Raw genomic sequence first — 18,256 nt, 5'->3', positions numbered from 1 at the left:
ACGGCTGTGCATGGCCAAACACCCCCTGCCCAAACATCAGGACATCTTTAGATGGAATCCCCTCAACCAGGCCCCACTCTTGTGTCCCCAGGATCAAACCTCAGTCTCTCATTCCCCACCCCACCCCCATCCTGAGGCTCACAGACCAGGCCTGCATCTCCATGAGCACCCACCCCTTGGAGCCGGCGCTGTTCCCACCTTCCTGCCAGGCTCCCACCTTCCCCCATAACAGCCTGGGTGTCGTCCCCACCTCTGAGCCCTCCCTGACAGTCCCCACGACTGCACCGGCCCTTGCCACCTCTAGCCCACAGGGCCACAGTGGAGCATCACAGTGCTCCCCTCCCCAAGCGGAAATCCATCATCAATAGCTTCCCACTGTCCAATAAAAGTGCTCCGGACCTGCTCTCTGGGGCTTGCAAGGCGCTGCTCCATCCTCCTGGACTCCTCAATTCTCTGCAGACTGAGGATTCAGTCCAGATGTGTCAGTCTCGTTACCCTCCAGCCGGAAAGCCCTCCACTGCCTGCTTCCAAATTCGGTTAATCCCATTCCCTGCAAGGCAGCCCTCCCTCTCCCACATGGCCTTGCACTACCGTGGCCAGTTATCTCAGTTTGTACCCCTGTGTGGCCTCCTGAGCTAGATCTAAAGCGTGCTGGGAGAGGGGCTCAGGTCCCACATGTCTGTGTTCCCTCTCCCACCCTCGATTTAAAACTGCCCTTTGCCCGTATTGTAGGTGCTCAACAAAATCCCGCCTCTTGATTCTCACACTAGCCGCTTCCCATGCTAGACGGGGAAGATAAACACCGCCCTCCCACCCCCAGCCCTCAAAATAAACATTTGCTTGGGTGAAGCCACTGGAGAAGCTCTTACCGCACACACACCCTTCCATCCTCAGGAGCTCCCAGGCCTGGCCTCAGTCATTGCGGCCTTTGTGGAGGAGGATGGGCAGCTCCAGGACACAGCAGAAGGAACAAAGACAATAACCCCTTGGGAATAACACAGTTGGCAACACTTAGCTTTTTTTTCTTTCCTGTCTTGCACATAATTGCTACAAACAACAGAAACGGAGCAGTGCTAGTATGTAACTGTAAGACCACAGAACAGTTTAGGCCCAGAGTATAAAATGAGTTTTCCTTGCGAATGCCAACACAGATCCAAAGGTTAGCTAACACCCAGGGGGGGGTGGTGAGATGGATTCTGGGCTGGGCAGGGCCCCTCCAGGAAGGGGACCCCAAGTGATTACTGACTTGCCGAGAGCCAGCGAGGACAGCCGGAAGGAGCCCATTCGGGCCTCAGGGGGACTGTGCCATCGAGTTTTAAAGAAAGTACTTCCCCGTGAGGACTTCACTCACACAGCTCCCTTTACAGAGCCGTAACTATTCAACTGACGTCTAAGACAGTGCCGGAAATTTATTAGCCACTTAAATGTTTATGAACAAACAACGCAGAGAATTAAAATCAAAGGAGGAAGGCGGTACCTACTCCACCTGAGTGTCATGAACTGAACGTTGACCAGCAGCGAAAGGTCTCTCCAGATAGGGGCTCCCCGCGCCCCTGTAGACAGGTTGCACGGCTGGCTGTGTCCACACAGGTAACACAGCACTGCTCCCGACTCCCAGGCACCAAAGACGAGAGCCACAACGTGCTCAGCGGCGCTGCTGGTACCAGCCGAGAATAGGAAGCCACAGACGTGCCCTCCGAAGGGAGAAACAACCAGTGGACCATCGGAACCCCAGACTTGGTTGCTGACCCTGACACCGGGGCAAGGCTCCTGTCCGTGCATCTGGCTCAGGTTTACCCGCCTGTCGTGCAGGTGCAGGCCATGTTAGGAGGCGGAATCACGGCTCATAGCAGCACCCCAGATCCTCAAAAACCACCACAGAGGGTGGGCGGGCAGGCTTTCCAGAAAGCACCCTCCCTGGAAAATATGCCAGTTCTCCCCTCACAAAAAAAAAAAAAAAAAAAAAAGGGATGACTGGAAACACAAACAGCTGAACCTCATGACCATCGGCTCCCTCCAAATCAATTCTGTCGTCATTACAGAAACCAGCAGGTAACCAGCTCACCTGCAATACCGCACCTTGCTGGCGCCACCGACCGCCCTGGTGCAGGGAGCACGCTGCTGGGCTTGTGCTTAAGATGTAAAAACTCCACCAGGAAACCAAGGTGGGCCTGGTTTTGTCCCAGGCATCGATAACAAACTACCTAACTTCTTCCGTTCCTCAATACTGTTGGAATGTCCCTGTCAACTGACGCTCCTCGAACCTCAACCACATGGACTTCCTAAAGCCGCCACTCCGCCTTGACGACTACCGTCTGAGAACACGGGAACGGTGGCTTCGGGAAGGCTGTGTCCTGAGCTGGAAACCGACGTGGTGCTGTCTGCGAGAGCCTGGTGAATGTTGACATTTCTGAGACCAAACATAAATCGTTTGCGGACATGGCCGGTAATTATTTGAATTCTTCTCCCAGAACCATGAAAAGTGTTTCCCACCCTTAAAAAATAAAAAATAAAAAGCTGCCTCTAAACCACGATGCTAATGACAACCAGACGGCATGAGCAGCTTTAAAGAGGAGACAGTTGCTTGTGTAGAAACACTGTACAAATACTCCAACACTGAAGCCCAAAAAAAGACAATCCCCATCAAACAGCGGGAGAAGTGTGAAATTTGCAAATGAGCCCCTGGTTAAACAAAAACACCAATCTGTTCCCAGACAGCTCAGGGTGGCCACCTGTTCCGGGCTGGTGGCAAGTTCTGATTACCAGTGGAAGAAACAATATCTGAGGGATGACAGCCCCCTCTTGGGCCCGGGCCCCCACCCTCGAGCCTATATTTAGTCTGCTCTTTATGGAAAATGTTCCGACCTCGCACACAGACAAGCTATTTGGCTGGTTATTCAAAGGGTCCGTTAACAACCTCTTCTGGAGGGCGTGGTACTGCTCTCCTTCCCTCCCAACCCCCAGAGGCAACCAGGACACCCCCTTCCGGCCTTGGGCAGTTGTGAGCAGGAGCACAGGCAGGGCTGGGGGACTGGGCCCAAAGTGCCCTGCTCCCGGATGGGTCGTCACTGCATCCTGGGAAAAGTCACCCCAACGCAGCCCTGCGTGCGGGCTTCCCACACCATAAAGCCAGAACCAAAAGTCCCTCTCGGCCCCTCGGCAGCACACAACTCCCAGGAGAAGGGGGCCCGCCGCGGCACATACAAAGCCTTGCCCTGGTCCCCTGTACAGAAGTAACAGATGCTGCCGAGATTGCAGATTAACATCTGTAGAGTGCATTCTGCTCTCAGAGAAAGGTACTTAACAAAGGGAAGGAATTACGTAGCTAAGCACCAGATCAGAACCCCGAACCCTGGATTTTGAAAATAACTAAGCCTGATCCGCTTTGCCAAACTCAATCACTTAAGCAAAGGACTCAAAGGATCTGCAGTGTTGAGGGTGGGGGCGGGGGCCACGGGTTTGCATGAAGGTGGAGAAACATGAGACAAGACCGATCAGTAGTTAAAACAAGCCAGAGCGAGACTCACCAACCATAAACACCTGCGGGGTACACAGGGAAAAAGAAGGCTGCCAACTAAGGGATTTCAGTCTTAACCAAATAAAAAAAGTGTGGTTTGGACAAAAAAAAAAAAGAAAAAAAAAAAAAAAACACCAGAGGTGGTAGTAAGAGGGCCACAGGTTTTGTTGTGAAGGTTCCTGCAGCTGCTCGAGCCGCTTCTCCCTTCTGACTCACTTCCTCAGCTCCCTGTCAGCCCTCCCGGGCTGCTAATAACACGCAGCTCTCCTCCTTCCCTGAAATGCGCTTTTAGCTCCACACCAGCGATAACAAAACACATCATCTGACAAATTATCATATCAAGTGAATATCCAAGAACCCCATCGAAATACACGGGAGACTCCACTAAGTATGAACAATCTCCAAAGGACTGGCAGGCAAGTCCACAGAGCAGCAGACTGAGACTGAAAGGAAATGAGGCATCAGCTGGTCCTAAGTCCCCCCACGACCCTCTTGATAAGGTCCCCTCCCCCCCCCAATCTGACCGCTTCCCTCACAGGGCGCTCGGCCTCATGGAGGTAGAGTGAACACAGACGTGAACCCATTGGGACCTGGATTGAAATCCTTCCTCCACTAAGTTTAAGCTGTGTGGCCCGAAGCAACTCCCGGGCCGCTGGCCCTCACCTGCAACCTGCATGAAAGACCACACGCCGGGGGCAGGGCCCAGAGAAGATGCCCTTCCGGCCCGAGCTCCTCCACCCACAGCGACACTTCTCAAAGTGCGGTCCCTGGACCCACAGCACTGGCAGGCTCTGGAAACTCGATGGAAAAGCACATTCTTGGGCCTCACTCCAGACCTAGAGAGCTAGAATATTCGGGGGCGGGGGGGGACAGCACTCTGCCTTCCCGAGCCCTCCATATAATGTGACTGCACTTTCCACTTTGAGAACCAGAGGTCTCCATGGTACACTGAAGATACATTATGGGCCACCTATGTCTGAAATTCACTTACACCAGCCACAAAGAAATACCCACCTTTTGCAGATAGCCTGGCCGAAAAAGGTGCTAGATTCAGCAAACAGATCCTTCCCTTCCCCTAGCCACACTAAAAAAAAAAAATCTCATTTCCACCCCCAAGCATCACATGGTGTTTAGTTTCCACCCAAGCTAAAACCCATCAGATCCAAAAGGTGCCCAGCCCTAACATCCGTACTCTTGTGACAAGTCTCAAAATGCCCTCAACTTCTGCCAGAGGATAAACACTATTTATATTACCAACGAGGAGCAAAAAGACTCAAAGCCTAGGGAAAAGGTTAGCCCCTCTGGCAAGTGAACGAGTCAACAAACAATTCCTGGGCATCCTCCAAGGGCCACACAGGACACACTGAATCTCTGAGGACAGAAAAATTGAAAAGGACCCCCTTTTTCTGCCCTCAAAAAGCTCCCAGTCCTTCAGGCTAGAGATGAGCCAAAGGACACAGAGCAGGGGGGCCATCAGTCTGCCTGGGAAAGGTGGGGGAAGATGCTGCCCTCAGCCAGGCCAAAAGGAACACCTGGATTGCAGAGGAGTTGGATCCTGGGAAGGCATGGAATTTACCCTGGAAGCAACCAACAGCCACCTGAGAATTATTTTTAAGGAAGAAAGTGCAATATTTTATATCAATAACTAAAAGGCCCCATACCTGTACCCTTTGATCAAATCTGAAATATTATGAATTCAGTTGATACTGGCCAAGAAAAATTATGCTCGTCTGTGGCAGGAAGAAGGTATTTATTCCCCACACATGTACACATGCAACAACCAAATTAAATCATTTTCTATATGAAAACCAACTCTTACACGTTCCACCACAGTCAGCAGCTTCACAGAGAAGGTAACAGTCCCGGTTACCTGCAGCATTCCCAAACCCTTTCTCATCTTGGGGAAAGGAAACCCATGCTTGGGATGGTGGCACATACGGCCTGGGGAAACCACGAACAACCAGGAGCTCCACTCTGTCTCGTAAGGAGCTACCGAGCCGGCGCCGAGGTCAGACCAACCCAGGTCAACTCTCTTGGGCAAGTGTCCTACACTTTCGGGACCTCAGAGGTGGCATCTGTTATGGGATCATCACAGGATGAATTGACATGATGCATGCAGGGACAACAGATGCTTCACAATGCGGCTGGGTCATAGGATTAAGTGGCCCCTTTCCCCACCTACCCCGGTCCCCCACTTCGGGGGCTCAGTCCTGGAACACCCCCGCCCTGTCAAAGTGCCCTCACCAGAAGTATCAGGCAGAGCTGTCCTACTAAGGACTGGGCTCTTGTGCCTCCCCAGAGGAAGCCACACAAAGCACCTGTGGGGCCGGTAAGGTGCCTGGTTCCCCTAATCTGCCACCTGGTGAGGGTGGAGGCAAGAAAGCCGGCTGGGGGGGCTCAACCACTGCCCCAGTGAATGAGCCTGCTGCATTATTAGTCCCAACACAGTTCTGTGGCTGGCAAGCTGAATTACAACGTGCAGTTGCTAATAGAGGCATTATCCCTAAAAGAAGAACAAGCTTTATTTAACAAGAAAGGCAGCTGACTCATTTACCTCAGTCCCATCAACCCCAGACAGATTTTTTAAAGGAGAACCAAAGTGGGGAAACCCAGACAACCTGTCCACACTGGAGGCAGCAGGTCCCAGACTCTCGTTTCCGGGTATGGAGAACACCCGTGCTGCAGAGCTACATTTCAGGGCCTGCCGCACGCCTGTGGGACACCCCAGGACTCTGATCAGGTAAATCTGAGAACAACCAGCAACGCTTCCTTGAAATCCAGAGATTTAGGAGAAAAAAAAAAACCTCTCAATGTCTGAAATAAAAATTTGAAAGAAGTATTTTTGACAAGGTATTAAAAAAAAAAATCTTATTTCCCATGCCCGCAAACAGGGTCCAGAGACATAATCTTATTTGGGAATCTTGGTGAGCTCTTTCAAATAAGATGTGCACAATTCAGCCCATCACTAAGAGATTTTCCAATTCAGACCCATTTAGAATCACTTTGAAATGAGCTTTGAGGGGCACCTGGGTGGCTCAGTGGTTGAGTGTCAAGCCTTTGGCTCAGGTCATGATCCTGGCGTCCTGGGATGCATCCTGCATCGAGCTCCCTATGGGGAACCTGCTGCTATAACATGCTTCTCCCTCTGCCTGTGTCTCTGCCTCTCTCTGTATGTCTCTAATGAATAAATTTTTAAAAACCTTAAAAAAAAAAAACGAACCCTGAAAGGATGTGAGCTAACCATCCTTCCCTTTGACAAGGCCACACCTCACCCCAAGAATAAAAATTCTTGAAAACACCAAAAAAAGGAAAATTTTAAATAAATTATGGCACGGCCAAGTGCTGGTTATTAGGCCAACGCAAGAAATCTTATCTCCAAATTTTTTTGTGACATTGAAAAGTGCTCATAATATGCTAATCAAGAAGCTTTGTAACATATAAATCCAACTTGGGATATGTACCCACAGAGGTGGGGAGAGCCTAGCTGGATAGCCTCTGAAATGCAGACTGTTTTCTGTTTGGTGGGACAACTGATCTTTAAACTATCTGCTACGATGTGCATACGCCTTCCTGATTGGAAAGGGTTCTACTTTAAAATCCAGAAAGACATATTTTGCTCCTGCTGTGTCATCCTGACCTGCAAGGTGCTCAGCGGGGCAGATCTGTGTATGTCTGAGTTACTATGACGCTCCGGGCCCATGCTCACTTACAGCAAGCACTGAGTTCCTTCGAACAATGTCTGCAGTCTCTGTACCCCACAGCCACTCTCTTGGTTTCCATCTGAGTGAATAACGCACACCCCACACAATTACACAAAAATTGTTTCTGCGCAGTGTTCTTTCCATAGCAAAAATGTCATCCTGCCACAATTGAGCAATCCTCTCAATTTCCAAAACACCAACAATATAGACCTAAATCACACCCGTATATTGAAATTGGCACAGAATGACATAACATTTCATTTTCACAAATGAACTTACTCTTTCATTAGAAGGGCCAGCGTAAGGTGGTTTGGGAGGCCACAGACGTGGGCTCTCTATTCAAATGATCCTTTGGTTCAGACCAGACTTTGAATGACCTCAGTCAAATGTTCAGGAGGTCATTATCCCTCCCTGAACTGCCATCCTTTACAACATGAAGATAATGAAGCTGCCCCACATTCTCACAGGGTTGGTACAGCCACACAATGAGATGATGAATGCAAGAGTATTTCTGCTGAAGTTCTACACAAATGAAAGGTGGTACCACTGCTGATAGTAACGCAAAGAACAGAAACATACTTGAATGGTGCTTAAGCTTCATTACCAGCCAAACACAACACAGACGTTCCTTTTTCTAACATAAAAATAATAGCATCATCAAAGCCCCAAACAAGATTCATTCACTGATTGAGCCTTATTAAAAATGACAAGTATTCCAGCCAAGAAAGGGCTTATCTTGTCACATGGTAAAGGTAGACATCAAGCTACCAAAAACCATCATCTAGGAACCACATAATGTTTTTGTGTGTGTGTGTGTGTTTTTTTTTTAAGACAGAAAGAAAAGAAAAACGTAACCACATACTCTTGCTAGAAAGTCAGATTGCTTTGCTCGAAGTGCTCGAGACCCCAGAGCTTGGCTTCACGAATGAAAAATGGAAACGAGGCATCATGAATCACACTCAGCTAGAGGTCTCAGCACAGCCACTAGGTGCTCTCGACCAGGTGCATTCAATACTTGCTACTAGCTTTCAAAGTGTTTCATCAGACTTCTGATGAGAGCCACAAAGAGACAAGGAAAACAAGAACAGTGCCCCTTTCCCTTTGACCACAACAGAGCCAGTGCTCAGGCACTTGGAGGGACCTTCGTGCAAAATCACCTGGCCATCAGCAGATGCATGCAGATCCCATGGCCTCCCGCAAGTCTTGCTGGAGGTACACGGAGACTCTACCTCTCAGGGAATCTGGAAGTATCTTAAATTGCCAACAAGGTGGCCCTGTGCTCTGACAGCCAGGTCCCTCACAGGCTCCAGCACTGCTCAGATCCTCCCAGGGAATTAACAAGTCCCCTATGGATCCAGGTGGCCAATCAGCAGCCTGGCCAGGACGTTGTTCAAGTCCACGGGGCTGCCAAATGCCAAGGGGATCGGCAGTATAACATCCACCTTCCCCCATCTAAGTGGCCAAGTGTCAAACCAAGACACTTTGGGGTTAGTAATTCAGACTGCGTGGTGCCAAAGCAAAGCCTTCCTGTGGCCGATGCCCTCACAGATGGAGGGGAGCTGGGCCAGTGCCTGTAGCCAGGCTTTTGGACAAACTCTTGCCAAGCCTTGGAACATTCTCAATGTTCCTCAACAGCGGCCCCAGTGGCCTTTGCTAGGACAGTCTGTATCATGGCCCACCCTGCAGGCCTGGTACCATCTCTGGCCAACAGAAAGGAAAAACTGCTGACTGAGTGTGTGAGGGGAGGGGGGTTAGAACTCCACACGGCATGCTGACATCCCGCCTTGTCCCCCAGGTGGATCTTGGCAGGGGACGGGGGGAGGCCAAAGGGATAGAGCAACGAGACAATCCAGAAGCTCACCAGCCGAGAAATAAGAGCCGATTGAAATCCCAAGAGAACACAGGCCCATGGGAGGCAGAAGTCGGCTACACATCTCCTGCAGGGTCGCAGCCTAACCTGACAAGCTGGGCCTGGGAAACTGAGCCGGTGAGGCTGAGCGACCACTCCCCCGACCCGGTCCCCTGTCCCCTGTCCTCCTGGTGGGTGGGAGGGCGGGGGCTCTGCTTCTCACCCGGCGCAAGACTTTTGATAGAAAACACTCTACGGAGACCAGGCTTTGCACACAGGCAGGTGGACATTCACCTGGACACGACACTCCCTGCGCCCGGGCTGGCTGTCTGCAGGGGGCTCGATACAGGGCAGGGCCCCACACGCAGGGGACGGTCCTGTCCCGCCTGAACACGCCGGCCTGAGCCCCCAGCCCAGCAGCGGCGGCGGCGGCACTTCCAACACGTCGTCAACGTGTAGCCAGATGCTCGCCCGGGCCTGGTGACTGTCACGGGTCCGGTGGCACCAAACTCCCCCCCAAGGCACCCACCCACCCACCCACCCCAGCTGCCACCGGGGTCACCAGGGCGGCCCAGGGCGCAGCAGCATCCAGCCACCTTCACGCAGCGCACACGCCGCTGCCCATGATGGAACCAGGGCTGCCGCTCCACCGTGGAGCTGCCGTCGCCCGGCCTTGCAGGACGCGAAGCACCCGCAAAGCTCCCTCCGCGGGGCAGCCGCGTGCCACGGCCCGGCGCGTGTGTACACGCGCGCACACACACACACACACACACACGCGCACACACACACTCGGGCGCGCGCGCGCTCCCCCGCGCTTTCCAGAAGCCCCGCGGCGGCCCGGGCCTCACCTTCGATGGCGATGACGTGCTCCCGGATCTGGTTCTGCAGCACCGGCTCCTCCACGCGCTCCAGCAGCTCGTAGATGGAGTAGATGTTGGGGTGGACCGACTCGAAGCGCTGGATCTCGGCCCGGATGGCAGCCGAGTTGGCCAGCTGCTGCTGGTAGTTCATGGTGCAGGCGCCGCGCCCGGAGCCGCGCGCGCCCCCCGCCGCCGCCGCCGCCGCCGCCTCCCCGCGCCCCGCCGAGCCCGGGGCGCCGCAGCCCCCGGGGAGCCCGGGCCCGCCGGCGGCGGGCGCAGGAGGCGCGAGAAGAAAGGAGCGGCCGGAGCAGGCGCGGGGCCCCGCGCGCTCAGTTCATGGCCGGGACGCGCGGCCGGAGAGCGAGCGGGCCCCGGCGCCCCGGGTCAGCGGGCCCCCATGGAGCGCGCCGCGGAGGGCGCGCCGGCCCCGGAGGAGGCTCGCTCGGGCGCCTGCCCGCGCCTCGGCCGCTTCCCCCGCTAGGCGCTGCCCCGCCGAGCAGCCATTAACGCCCCGAGCGCCGGGGCCGAGGGCCGCTCCGGGCGGCGGCCGCGCCGTGGGTCCGCGCGCTGCGTGTGCGCCCCCCGGAGCCCCGGGGCCCCCCGCGCCGCCGCCCGCCGCCCGCCGCCCGCCGAGCCGGGACCGAGCCGGGACCGAGCCGCAGGCGCCGCGCAAGCCGCGGAGCCCGCTCCGAGCGCCGGCCGGCCCCCTCCCCGGCACGCAGGGCCCCGGCCCACGTCGGCCCCGCCTCCGCCCGCGCCCCGCCCGCCCGCGCGCGCGCCCGCCCTCCGCCGCCCTCCGCCCTCCGGCCGCCGCTGCGTCCTCCGCGGCGCTTCCCAGCGCGCCGGCTCCCGGGGAGCCGCGCCAGGCCCCGCCCCGCGCCCGCCTCTGCGCTCCCTGGGACTTGTAGTCCGCGCCGCGCCGCGCCGCGCCCCACCCCGCGGGGACCGCCTGGAGCAGGGCGCGCGCCGGCCCGGGCGCACCGCAGCCTCCCCGCGCGCCCCCCGCGCACCCCCGCGCGCCCCTCCGCGCCTCCGCCGCTTTCCGAGCCGCCGGCCACCGTGCCAAGGACCGTGGCACGCACCGCGCCGCCGTCCCCCAACCCAACCCGCAATCTTCTTTTTTTTTCCTTGCTTAACTTTTCGCCTCTTTGGAGAGTGGCATGAGCGCTTCCTCTTGGATGAAATTCATCTCAGCTCAGGTCTTTTTTTTTTTTTTTGTCTTTTTTTTTAAGATTTTATTTATTTATTCATCAGAGACACAGGCAGGGGGAGAAGCAGGCTCCATGCAGGGAGCCCGGTGCGGGACTCGATCCCCGGCCTCCAGCATCGCGCCCTGGGCTGGAGGCAGGTGCCAGACCGCTGAGCCACCCGGGCTGCCCTCTTAGATGAAATTGCTAAGCGAAGGCGAAAAGCCTCCACGAGTGAAGTTTGCACGGGGTTGGGGGGGGGGTGCGAGGGGGTTGTTAAAAGACCACGGAGGCTTCCCAGGCACCCTTGCCCTTTAGGTTGAAAAGGTTGAGGTTTGGGTTCTACGGATCCTTGCCTGTCCCCCACGCACCACGCATCCCCACACACACACCCACCGCAACCCCTGCAGGACCTCGCGGAGCTGCTCCGCACTGCAGCAGCGGCCTGGGCGCGCACAGGGCTCTCCCCGCAGACTCGAAGCAAAGGGATTGGTGCAGACGTGCGGAGCCCCGGGGCCAATCAGCGGCCCCATAGGGCCTGCTTAGTGCGCGCCGGCCTGAGTCCCTGCCCCCACGCATCCGAGAGGGCTTTTGGAAACAGAACTCCGCCGCCCAGGCATGCCTGAGCAAAGCCAGCCGAGCCTTCCCCGGGTTCACCTGCAGCCTGCGTAGGGCACCCTGATATCCAGCCTCTCTCTGGTGACCCTCTCTGGGCTCACAAATCCCCCAACCATCCTCGGCCTTCGGAGCCTTTGCTCATGCCCTCCTCCCCATCCCCAAGTCCCAGCAGGGTTCCTGACACACTTAGAGCTCCTTGCTCCATCTGTGATATGCCTCTGGCTTTACACTTACTGTAACTATAATAACTGAGATGCCGGCATGTGGCCTCATTTTACTTAACCTATCAGCAGGCATTGGTCACCCCCTCTCTTGGAAACCTCTTCTTCTCCTGGCTGCTGGGATAACGTGCTCATATAAGGCTTTCCTACTACCTTCCTGGTTTCTCAGTCCCTTTTGTGATTCCTGCTTACTTCCCTAACGTCTTAAATATAAAAGGCGGGGGTGGAGGGATGGTGTTCATCCTTGGGCCTCTTCCCTTCTCTATTCTCTGTGCAATGACCTCTGTCCTTAGGCTTTGAATATCAGATGCAGGTTAATGAACCTGATTCATATCTCTTGCCCAGACCTCTCCCCTGAATAACAAATTCATATCCAACTGCCTCCACATCTCTTGGATGCCCCCTGGCCATTTAAATCCAAACTCTCAGTCTGAACTTTGGCTCTCCCCTCCCCCTGGCCCCCCCCTGAAATCATCTCCATCCCAGTTTGGGGCGACTTCTGGCTTCTCTCTGCTTCTCTCTGCTCAGGCTAACAACTTGTTGCCGTCCCCATGCTCTCATCTCATAACCAAATAGTGGCAGGTCCACCTCCAAAAGATCCAGAATCTCACTTCTCACCACCACTCTGCTGCCACTGCTGAGTCTCTATCATCTTGCCTCTCTGGGCTCTTGCTAGGTGATTGACCTAGCCACTGATCTCCGTGCCCCTTCCCTTGTACCCTTACTGTCGATTCTCTATAAGGCAGCTTTGGTGAATCTTTATGAAACCTAAGTCAGGCCATGTAATGCCTCTGCTCAAAACCCTCCCATGACTCCCATCCCACTCAGAGTAAAATCTAGCTCCTTACTCTGGACTCTGAAGCCATATAGGCACCGGTGCCCATCAAGAGCTGTCCAGGGTCTGAGCATTCCCCGTACTTGTAAGCTAACAAGCTAGCCTGCCTCAAGTTCATGGATGCTACCAGAAGACATGAGACTCTTGGGTCGGAAACAAAGGACTTTTTATCATCCACAGCAATAGCAGTAGGTAGAGCATAAGCATTTTCATGCACCAGGTCACCTAGCCCCCATTCCCACGGGGCAATGAGGTCCGGAGGCACACATCACATAGTGGGTTGCCCTGTAGGAGAGGAACCCTGAGCTTAGAGCACCCCAATCTTTTATATGGGAAGTAAGCATGTCTGCCCTTAACTGTGAACAAGAAACACTATCTCTATCTCCCAAGGCTGTTTGCCCTAAAGAGGGTCTTAAAGAGATGGTTCAGAGCAGGGCCCCTGTGTGGCTCAGTCAGTTAAGCATCCAACTGTTGATTTCAGCTCAGGTCATGATCTCAGGGTTGTGAGTTCGAGCCCTGCTTGGGCTCTGCACCGAGTGTAGAACCTGCTTAAGATCCTCTCTCTCCTTCTCCCTCTGCTCCTCCCCCATCCATGCTGGTGGGTGCACATGCTCTCTCACTCTCTCAAATAAAATAAGATGGCATCCCTCTTCCCCAATCCCTCTTCCTCAATACCTCATGTCTCACTTCCTTGTTGTGGCAAGAAAAAGGTGCCCATATCCTAACCCCCGGGACCTGTAAATACGTTCCCTTACATGACAAAGGGCTTTGCAGATGTAATCAACTCAAAGATATTCAGACGAGGACATCTTTCTGGAACATCTGTGTGGATCCAGTGTAATCACAAGGGTGATTCTCCCTTCACGAGAGGGAGGCAAGTGGGTCCATGTCAGAGAAGGAGATGGGAAGACAGATGCAGGAGTCAGAGCGAGAGAGAGAAGTTGGAAGTTGCTATGCACTGCTGGCTTTGAGGATGGAAGAAAAGGCCATGAGCCTGGGAACATAGGTGGCCTCTAGAAGCTAGAAAGGCCAAGAACATGGGTCTTCTTCTAGGGGTTCCAGAAGGAACACAGCCATATTGACCTGCTTCTGACTTGTAACCTCCAGAACTAGAAGGTAATCAATTTGTGTTTACACCACTAAGTTCATGCTAATTTATTCCGGCAGCAATAGGAAAATAATACACTTGCTTTATTTTGGTCTTAGCACTTCTCTCTGAGACAATACATAGTTTACTTGTTTATCTTAGGTATAGCCTGTGTCCCCCACTAGAATGTAAGCTCCACAGAGACTGGGATTTTTGTCTCTTTTGTCCCTAATTCTATCCACAGCACCCATAAGAAGTGCTTGACACAGTAGATGCCCAAGAAGTGCCTGCCAGGCGAATGGCTTCCCAACTAAATTGTAACTTCCATGAAGATGAGACCATCTTTCTTCTGCACTGTGTTTGGTCATTATAGGGGCAATAAATATTCGATGAATTAATGAATGAACAAACATCTCTCAAACAGGAAGACTTTTGCCATGCCATGCACATAGCTAGGTAATCAATAAATGTTAGCTGCACTGAAATAAAAGTTAGTTTTTCTAGCAACATGAGACCCAGTGGCATTCACCGGAAGATTATTTTAGATTCATCTTAAGTGAATACAGCCAAGAATCCTGGCCATTTTTGACATGCGAGTCCTTCCAAGGATTTCAGTTTATGAGTCACTATGACAGCAAGCTGGCCCTCAAAGTATTGAATTTCTCCTGTGACCAGAAGTATCAAGGAAAGATCTAAGGATCATCCCATTCATTCATTCATTCATTCTCTCATGTAGTCAGTCAACAAATCTTTTTTTTGTTTACCTCCTACATCCTGGGCAGGGTGCTACATTCGAGGAATACAAAGATGAGAGAGGTGATACCTGCCTTTCATGAGCTTACATTCCAGGGGACTATCTGTAGAAGTCCCCTGCTTTTAGCGTTCAACATCTGAATCCACGTCAGAGGCCATGGACAGAGAGTGAGGGTAGCCACAGATGAAGGCATGAAGGCATGAAGACCACCCCCTTCCACACACACGTGGACACAGGGTTCACACACAAAGACATTCGGTGGCTGAGTTAGAGTCGGGTGAATAATTCTGGTAATTATTTACTGGTTGATTAAAAGTGTGAATTAAGGATAATTCTTCTAGTGTCGAGCCATAGACTTACGTGTTCCCCTCAGTATGGCAGTGTGAATTGTGTGGTCTGCAGGAATAATTTTACAGCCATAACCTTAAACCTCAAAATGCTCCCCATCCCCTAGACCTACAAAACTGCCTTTATACATAGCTACATTCCACCTAAAATTATCTCTAAGAAGTTGTTTTCAGAAAATTCATGAAGCAGGGGCACCTGATTGGCTCAGTCGGTTAAGCATCCCACTCTTGGTTTCAGCTCAGGTCATGATCTCAGAGGCCCGGGATTGAGCCCCCATCATGGGCTCCCCACTCAGCAGGGAGGAGTCTGTTTCTCCCTCTCCCTGGCCCCCTCCCCCTGCTCATGTGCTCTCTTGCTCTCTCTCTCAAATGAGTCTTAAAAAATATTAATGAAGCATTACGTGCCTTTGGACTTTGTGTGTGCTTTATCCATTTGCTTCTGCTTGAATTGATTTCATTAGATTACATTTGTGGTTGAAGCGTTCTGGGATTTTTGTTTGATATGTGTATGGGCTGTACTATGACAGAGGTCAGTTCATCTCATGGGGTCATCTGCAGAGGGCCGTAGGTAGTTTTGGAGAATTGGTGTCTACTAAAGGCTCTGGGTTCCTGGTGGAGATGGGGAAGAATCATATAGGGGTAGGAGAGAAGAGCAGGACCAGGGGGAGGGGAAATTCAGAAAGAGAAAACATTAAATTTCCTGACCTTGCATTTGCCTATGGGTAGATGTTCCCCTCTGGGGAAATGACTCTATGATGGAGACCAGAACGTACCCACAGTGTTTGCAGTTTGGACCCTTGGCAGATCTTGGCTGGGCTCTCCACGTCCGCTCACCTTTACTCCATGGAGCTCTCATTCTCCACCTGGCACCATGCACTGGACCAGACAAGTATGTCTCTTAGGGATGGTGGAAGTTCAAGAGAACTACCCCTGGTGGGCAAGCATTATTTCAAGGCATCTGCACTCCACACCTGCTGACATCCTTGCGGTCAAAGGGAGTCACAAAACCGAGCCCAGAGTAAAGGGAAGAAAGTGCTCACAGCAGGATGGCCCTGGGAAGTTGCTGGTCAAGTGTGGATAAAGCAGCACCTCCTGCTGCTGGGAGGTGGCACAGAGCTGGTTCCTAGCCTGGTCTACCATGCCATCCTTGGCCATGCAACCGAGCTGTCCTGCTGGGATACCGTTCGTCGTTCAGTCTTTGGCCCCAGAGAGAAAGCGGTGACATGTCACAGGTGGTCAGGAACATCAAATGAGATGCGTGTCACGGGATCCCTGGGTGGCCCAGTGGTTTAGCGCCTGCCTTTGGCCCAGGGCGCGATCCTGGAGACCCGGGATCGAATCCCACGTCGGGCTCCCGGTGCATGGAGCCTGCTTCTCCCTCTGCCTGTGTCTCTGCCTCTCTCTCTCTCTCTGTGACTATCATAAATAAATAAAAATTAAAAAAAATTTAAAAAAAAAAAGAGATGCGTGTCAGACGCTTTCTCAACAGAGTGAGGTTATCTTTAAGCCTTGGTTTCCTTATCTGTAAAAGAGAGATTATACCACCTCAAACACAACTCTCCCAAGTTCACATGGCTATTATAGGTGACTGAATCTGGATCTATTCTACTCCGCTTCTCTAAGGGAAGCACAGAGGGACGGCATCCCCGTCTTCTCTGTGTGCAACTTCCCAACCATCGAAGGCAGAAAAAGCAGTGAAGCGGGGTGTCATATAAAGCAAGACCACTTCTGCTCGTCTTTTCTCCCGCTTCAGCCTTCTTACTGCTCCTCCCACTTGCCGTTGGCCACCGTGTTGGGAGGAAGCTTAAGCCACATGGAGAAGCCACTTGTGAATAAAAGATCCTTCAGGTGGTTCCAGCTCCCCAGCTTCAAGTCTTCCTGCTGAGGCCCCAGATACAGTACAGTGAGAAAACCCATCCCCTCTGTGCCTTGTCTGAATCTCTGACTCATAGAAGCCCGGAAAGATGATGAATGATTATTGCTGTTTCAAGCCACTAAATTCTGGAGTACTTTGTCCTGTAGTAATAGATACTGATAGAGAGCCAATCCCTGAACCCTGTGAAAATGTCTGAGCATCGTGGCAGACATGTGAGAGTACAGGTGTAAGACATTTTTGTTTCTTGGTTCATCATTCATGGGGCCTTTGCCCTGAACAAGGGACCCCTTGAGGGAGAGCCCAGTTCCCCATTGTCTCTGCCTATCAGCTCCAGGCAGCCCTTCTCCGATGGCCATGACTCATTGTCTGAAGCAGCATTATTAGTTTTCTATTGCTCCACAGACTTAGTCCTGTAGGTCAGAAGCCTGCCTTGGGTCTCATCAGACTATAAAATCAAGATGGTGGTGGCTGCACTCATTTCCGTAGGATCCACGTAGGATCCTTTCCTTGCCTTTCCAGCCTCTCCGGGCCGCCTGCACTCCCTGGCTTGTGGCCCCTTCCTCCATCTGTTTTGCAGCCAGCAATGTTGAGCTGAGTTTTTCTCCCATTACATCTCTCTGACCCCCTTTCTTTGCTGCTTTCTCTTGCATTTTGGAGAATGCAAGAGAACACTTGTGATTCTATTAATCCCACTTGGATAATCCAGGAGAATTTCTCCATTTCAAGGTCATTTTATGCACTTATTCTAAGTATAGCGTTCAGTGACCTTAAGTAAAACCACGCCATCCAATCTGCAGAACTTTTCTGTCTTGTAAATAGGAATAACATATCCATTAAACAACAATTCCCACTCCCCCTCCCCCAGCCCCTGGCGACCACCCTTCTACTTTCTGCCTGTATGAATTTGACTCCTCTAAGTGGGATCATGCAGTATTTGCCTTTCCATGTCTAGCTTATTTCGTGGAGCGTGATGTCCTCCATGTCCACCCATGTGGCCCCATGTGGCCGAATTTGTTTCCTTTTTAAGGCTAAGTAACATTCCATTTTATATGCACACATACATATAATGGCTGTTTATATCACATTTCTTTACCCATTCATCCCCCAGCAGACACTTGGGTTGCTTTCATCCTTTGACTGTTGTGAATAATGACGCCATGAACATGGGTGTGCAAACATCCCCTGGAGACCTTGCCTTCGTTGTCTTTGGGTGTATTTATCCAGAAGTGGGATTGCTGGACAAGCCAAGTCCTTGTAACAACATGTCAAAGCAAAACTCAAGTCTGCTTCCAGGGGGTCGCAGCTCCTAAGATTTGTGCCAGGGAAAAGTAATTGGCAGGCGGCAGTCTGAGTGTCACGGAATCAAGCTGTGCAAAGGGACCTCAGAGTCCCTTTTCTGCACGG

The 18,256-nt window shown here is 52.6% G+C and overlaps 1 protein-coding gene across 8 annotated transcripts in view; it reads right to left on the bottom strand.

Annotated features, from left to right (window-relative positions):
• Positions 1-10,121, bottom strand: part of AGAP1 (ArfGAP with GTPase domain, ankyrin repeat and PH domain 1) — a 529,933-nt gene extending 519,812 nt beyond the window's left edge. For 3 of the 8 annotated variants that reach the window (XR_012016792.1, XM_072796785.1, XM_072796788.1), the window contains exon 1: positions 9,916-10,117. Coding sequence is in view for 7 of the 8 variants with exons in the window: in XM_072796785.1 (XP_072652886.1) it covers positions 9,916-10,078 (163 nt within the window). In the remaining variant the exon portion in view is untranslated. Of the gene's footprint in view, positions 1-9,915 lie in introns of all 8 variants that reach the window. The other 5 variants (XM_072796784.1, XM_072796786.1, XM_072796789.1 and 2 more) reach the window with 3 other exon arrangements.
• Between the last annotated feature and the right edge of the window lie 8,135 nt (positions 10,122-18,256).

Source organism: Canis lupus, chromosome 24 (assembly GCF_048164855.1).
Source record: "Canis lupus baileyi chromosome 24, mCanLup2.hap1, whole genome shotgun sequence".
In the NCBI taxonomy this organism is placed as follows: domain Eukaryota; kingdom Metazoa; phylum Chordata; class Mammalia; order Carnivora; family Canidae; genus Canis; species Canis lupus.
This window is presented reverse-complemented; position numbering and strand designations above follow the sequence as displayed.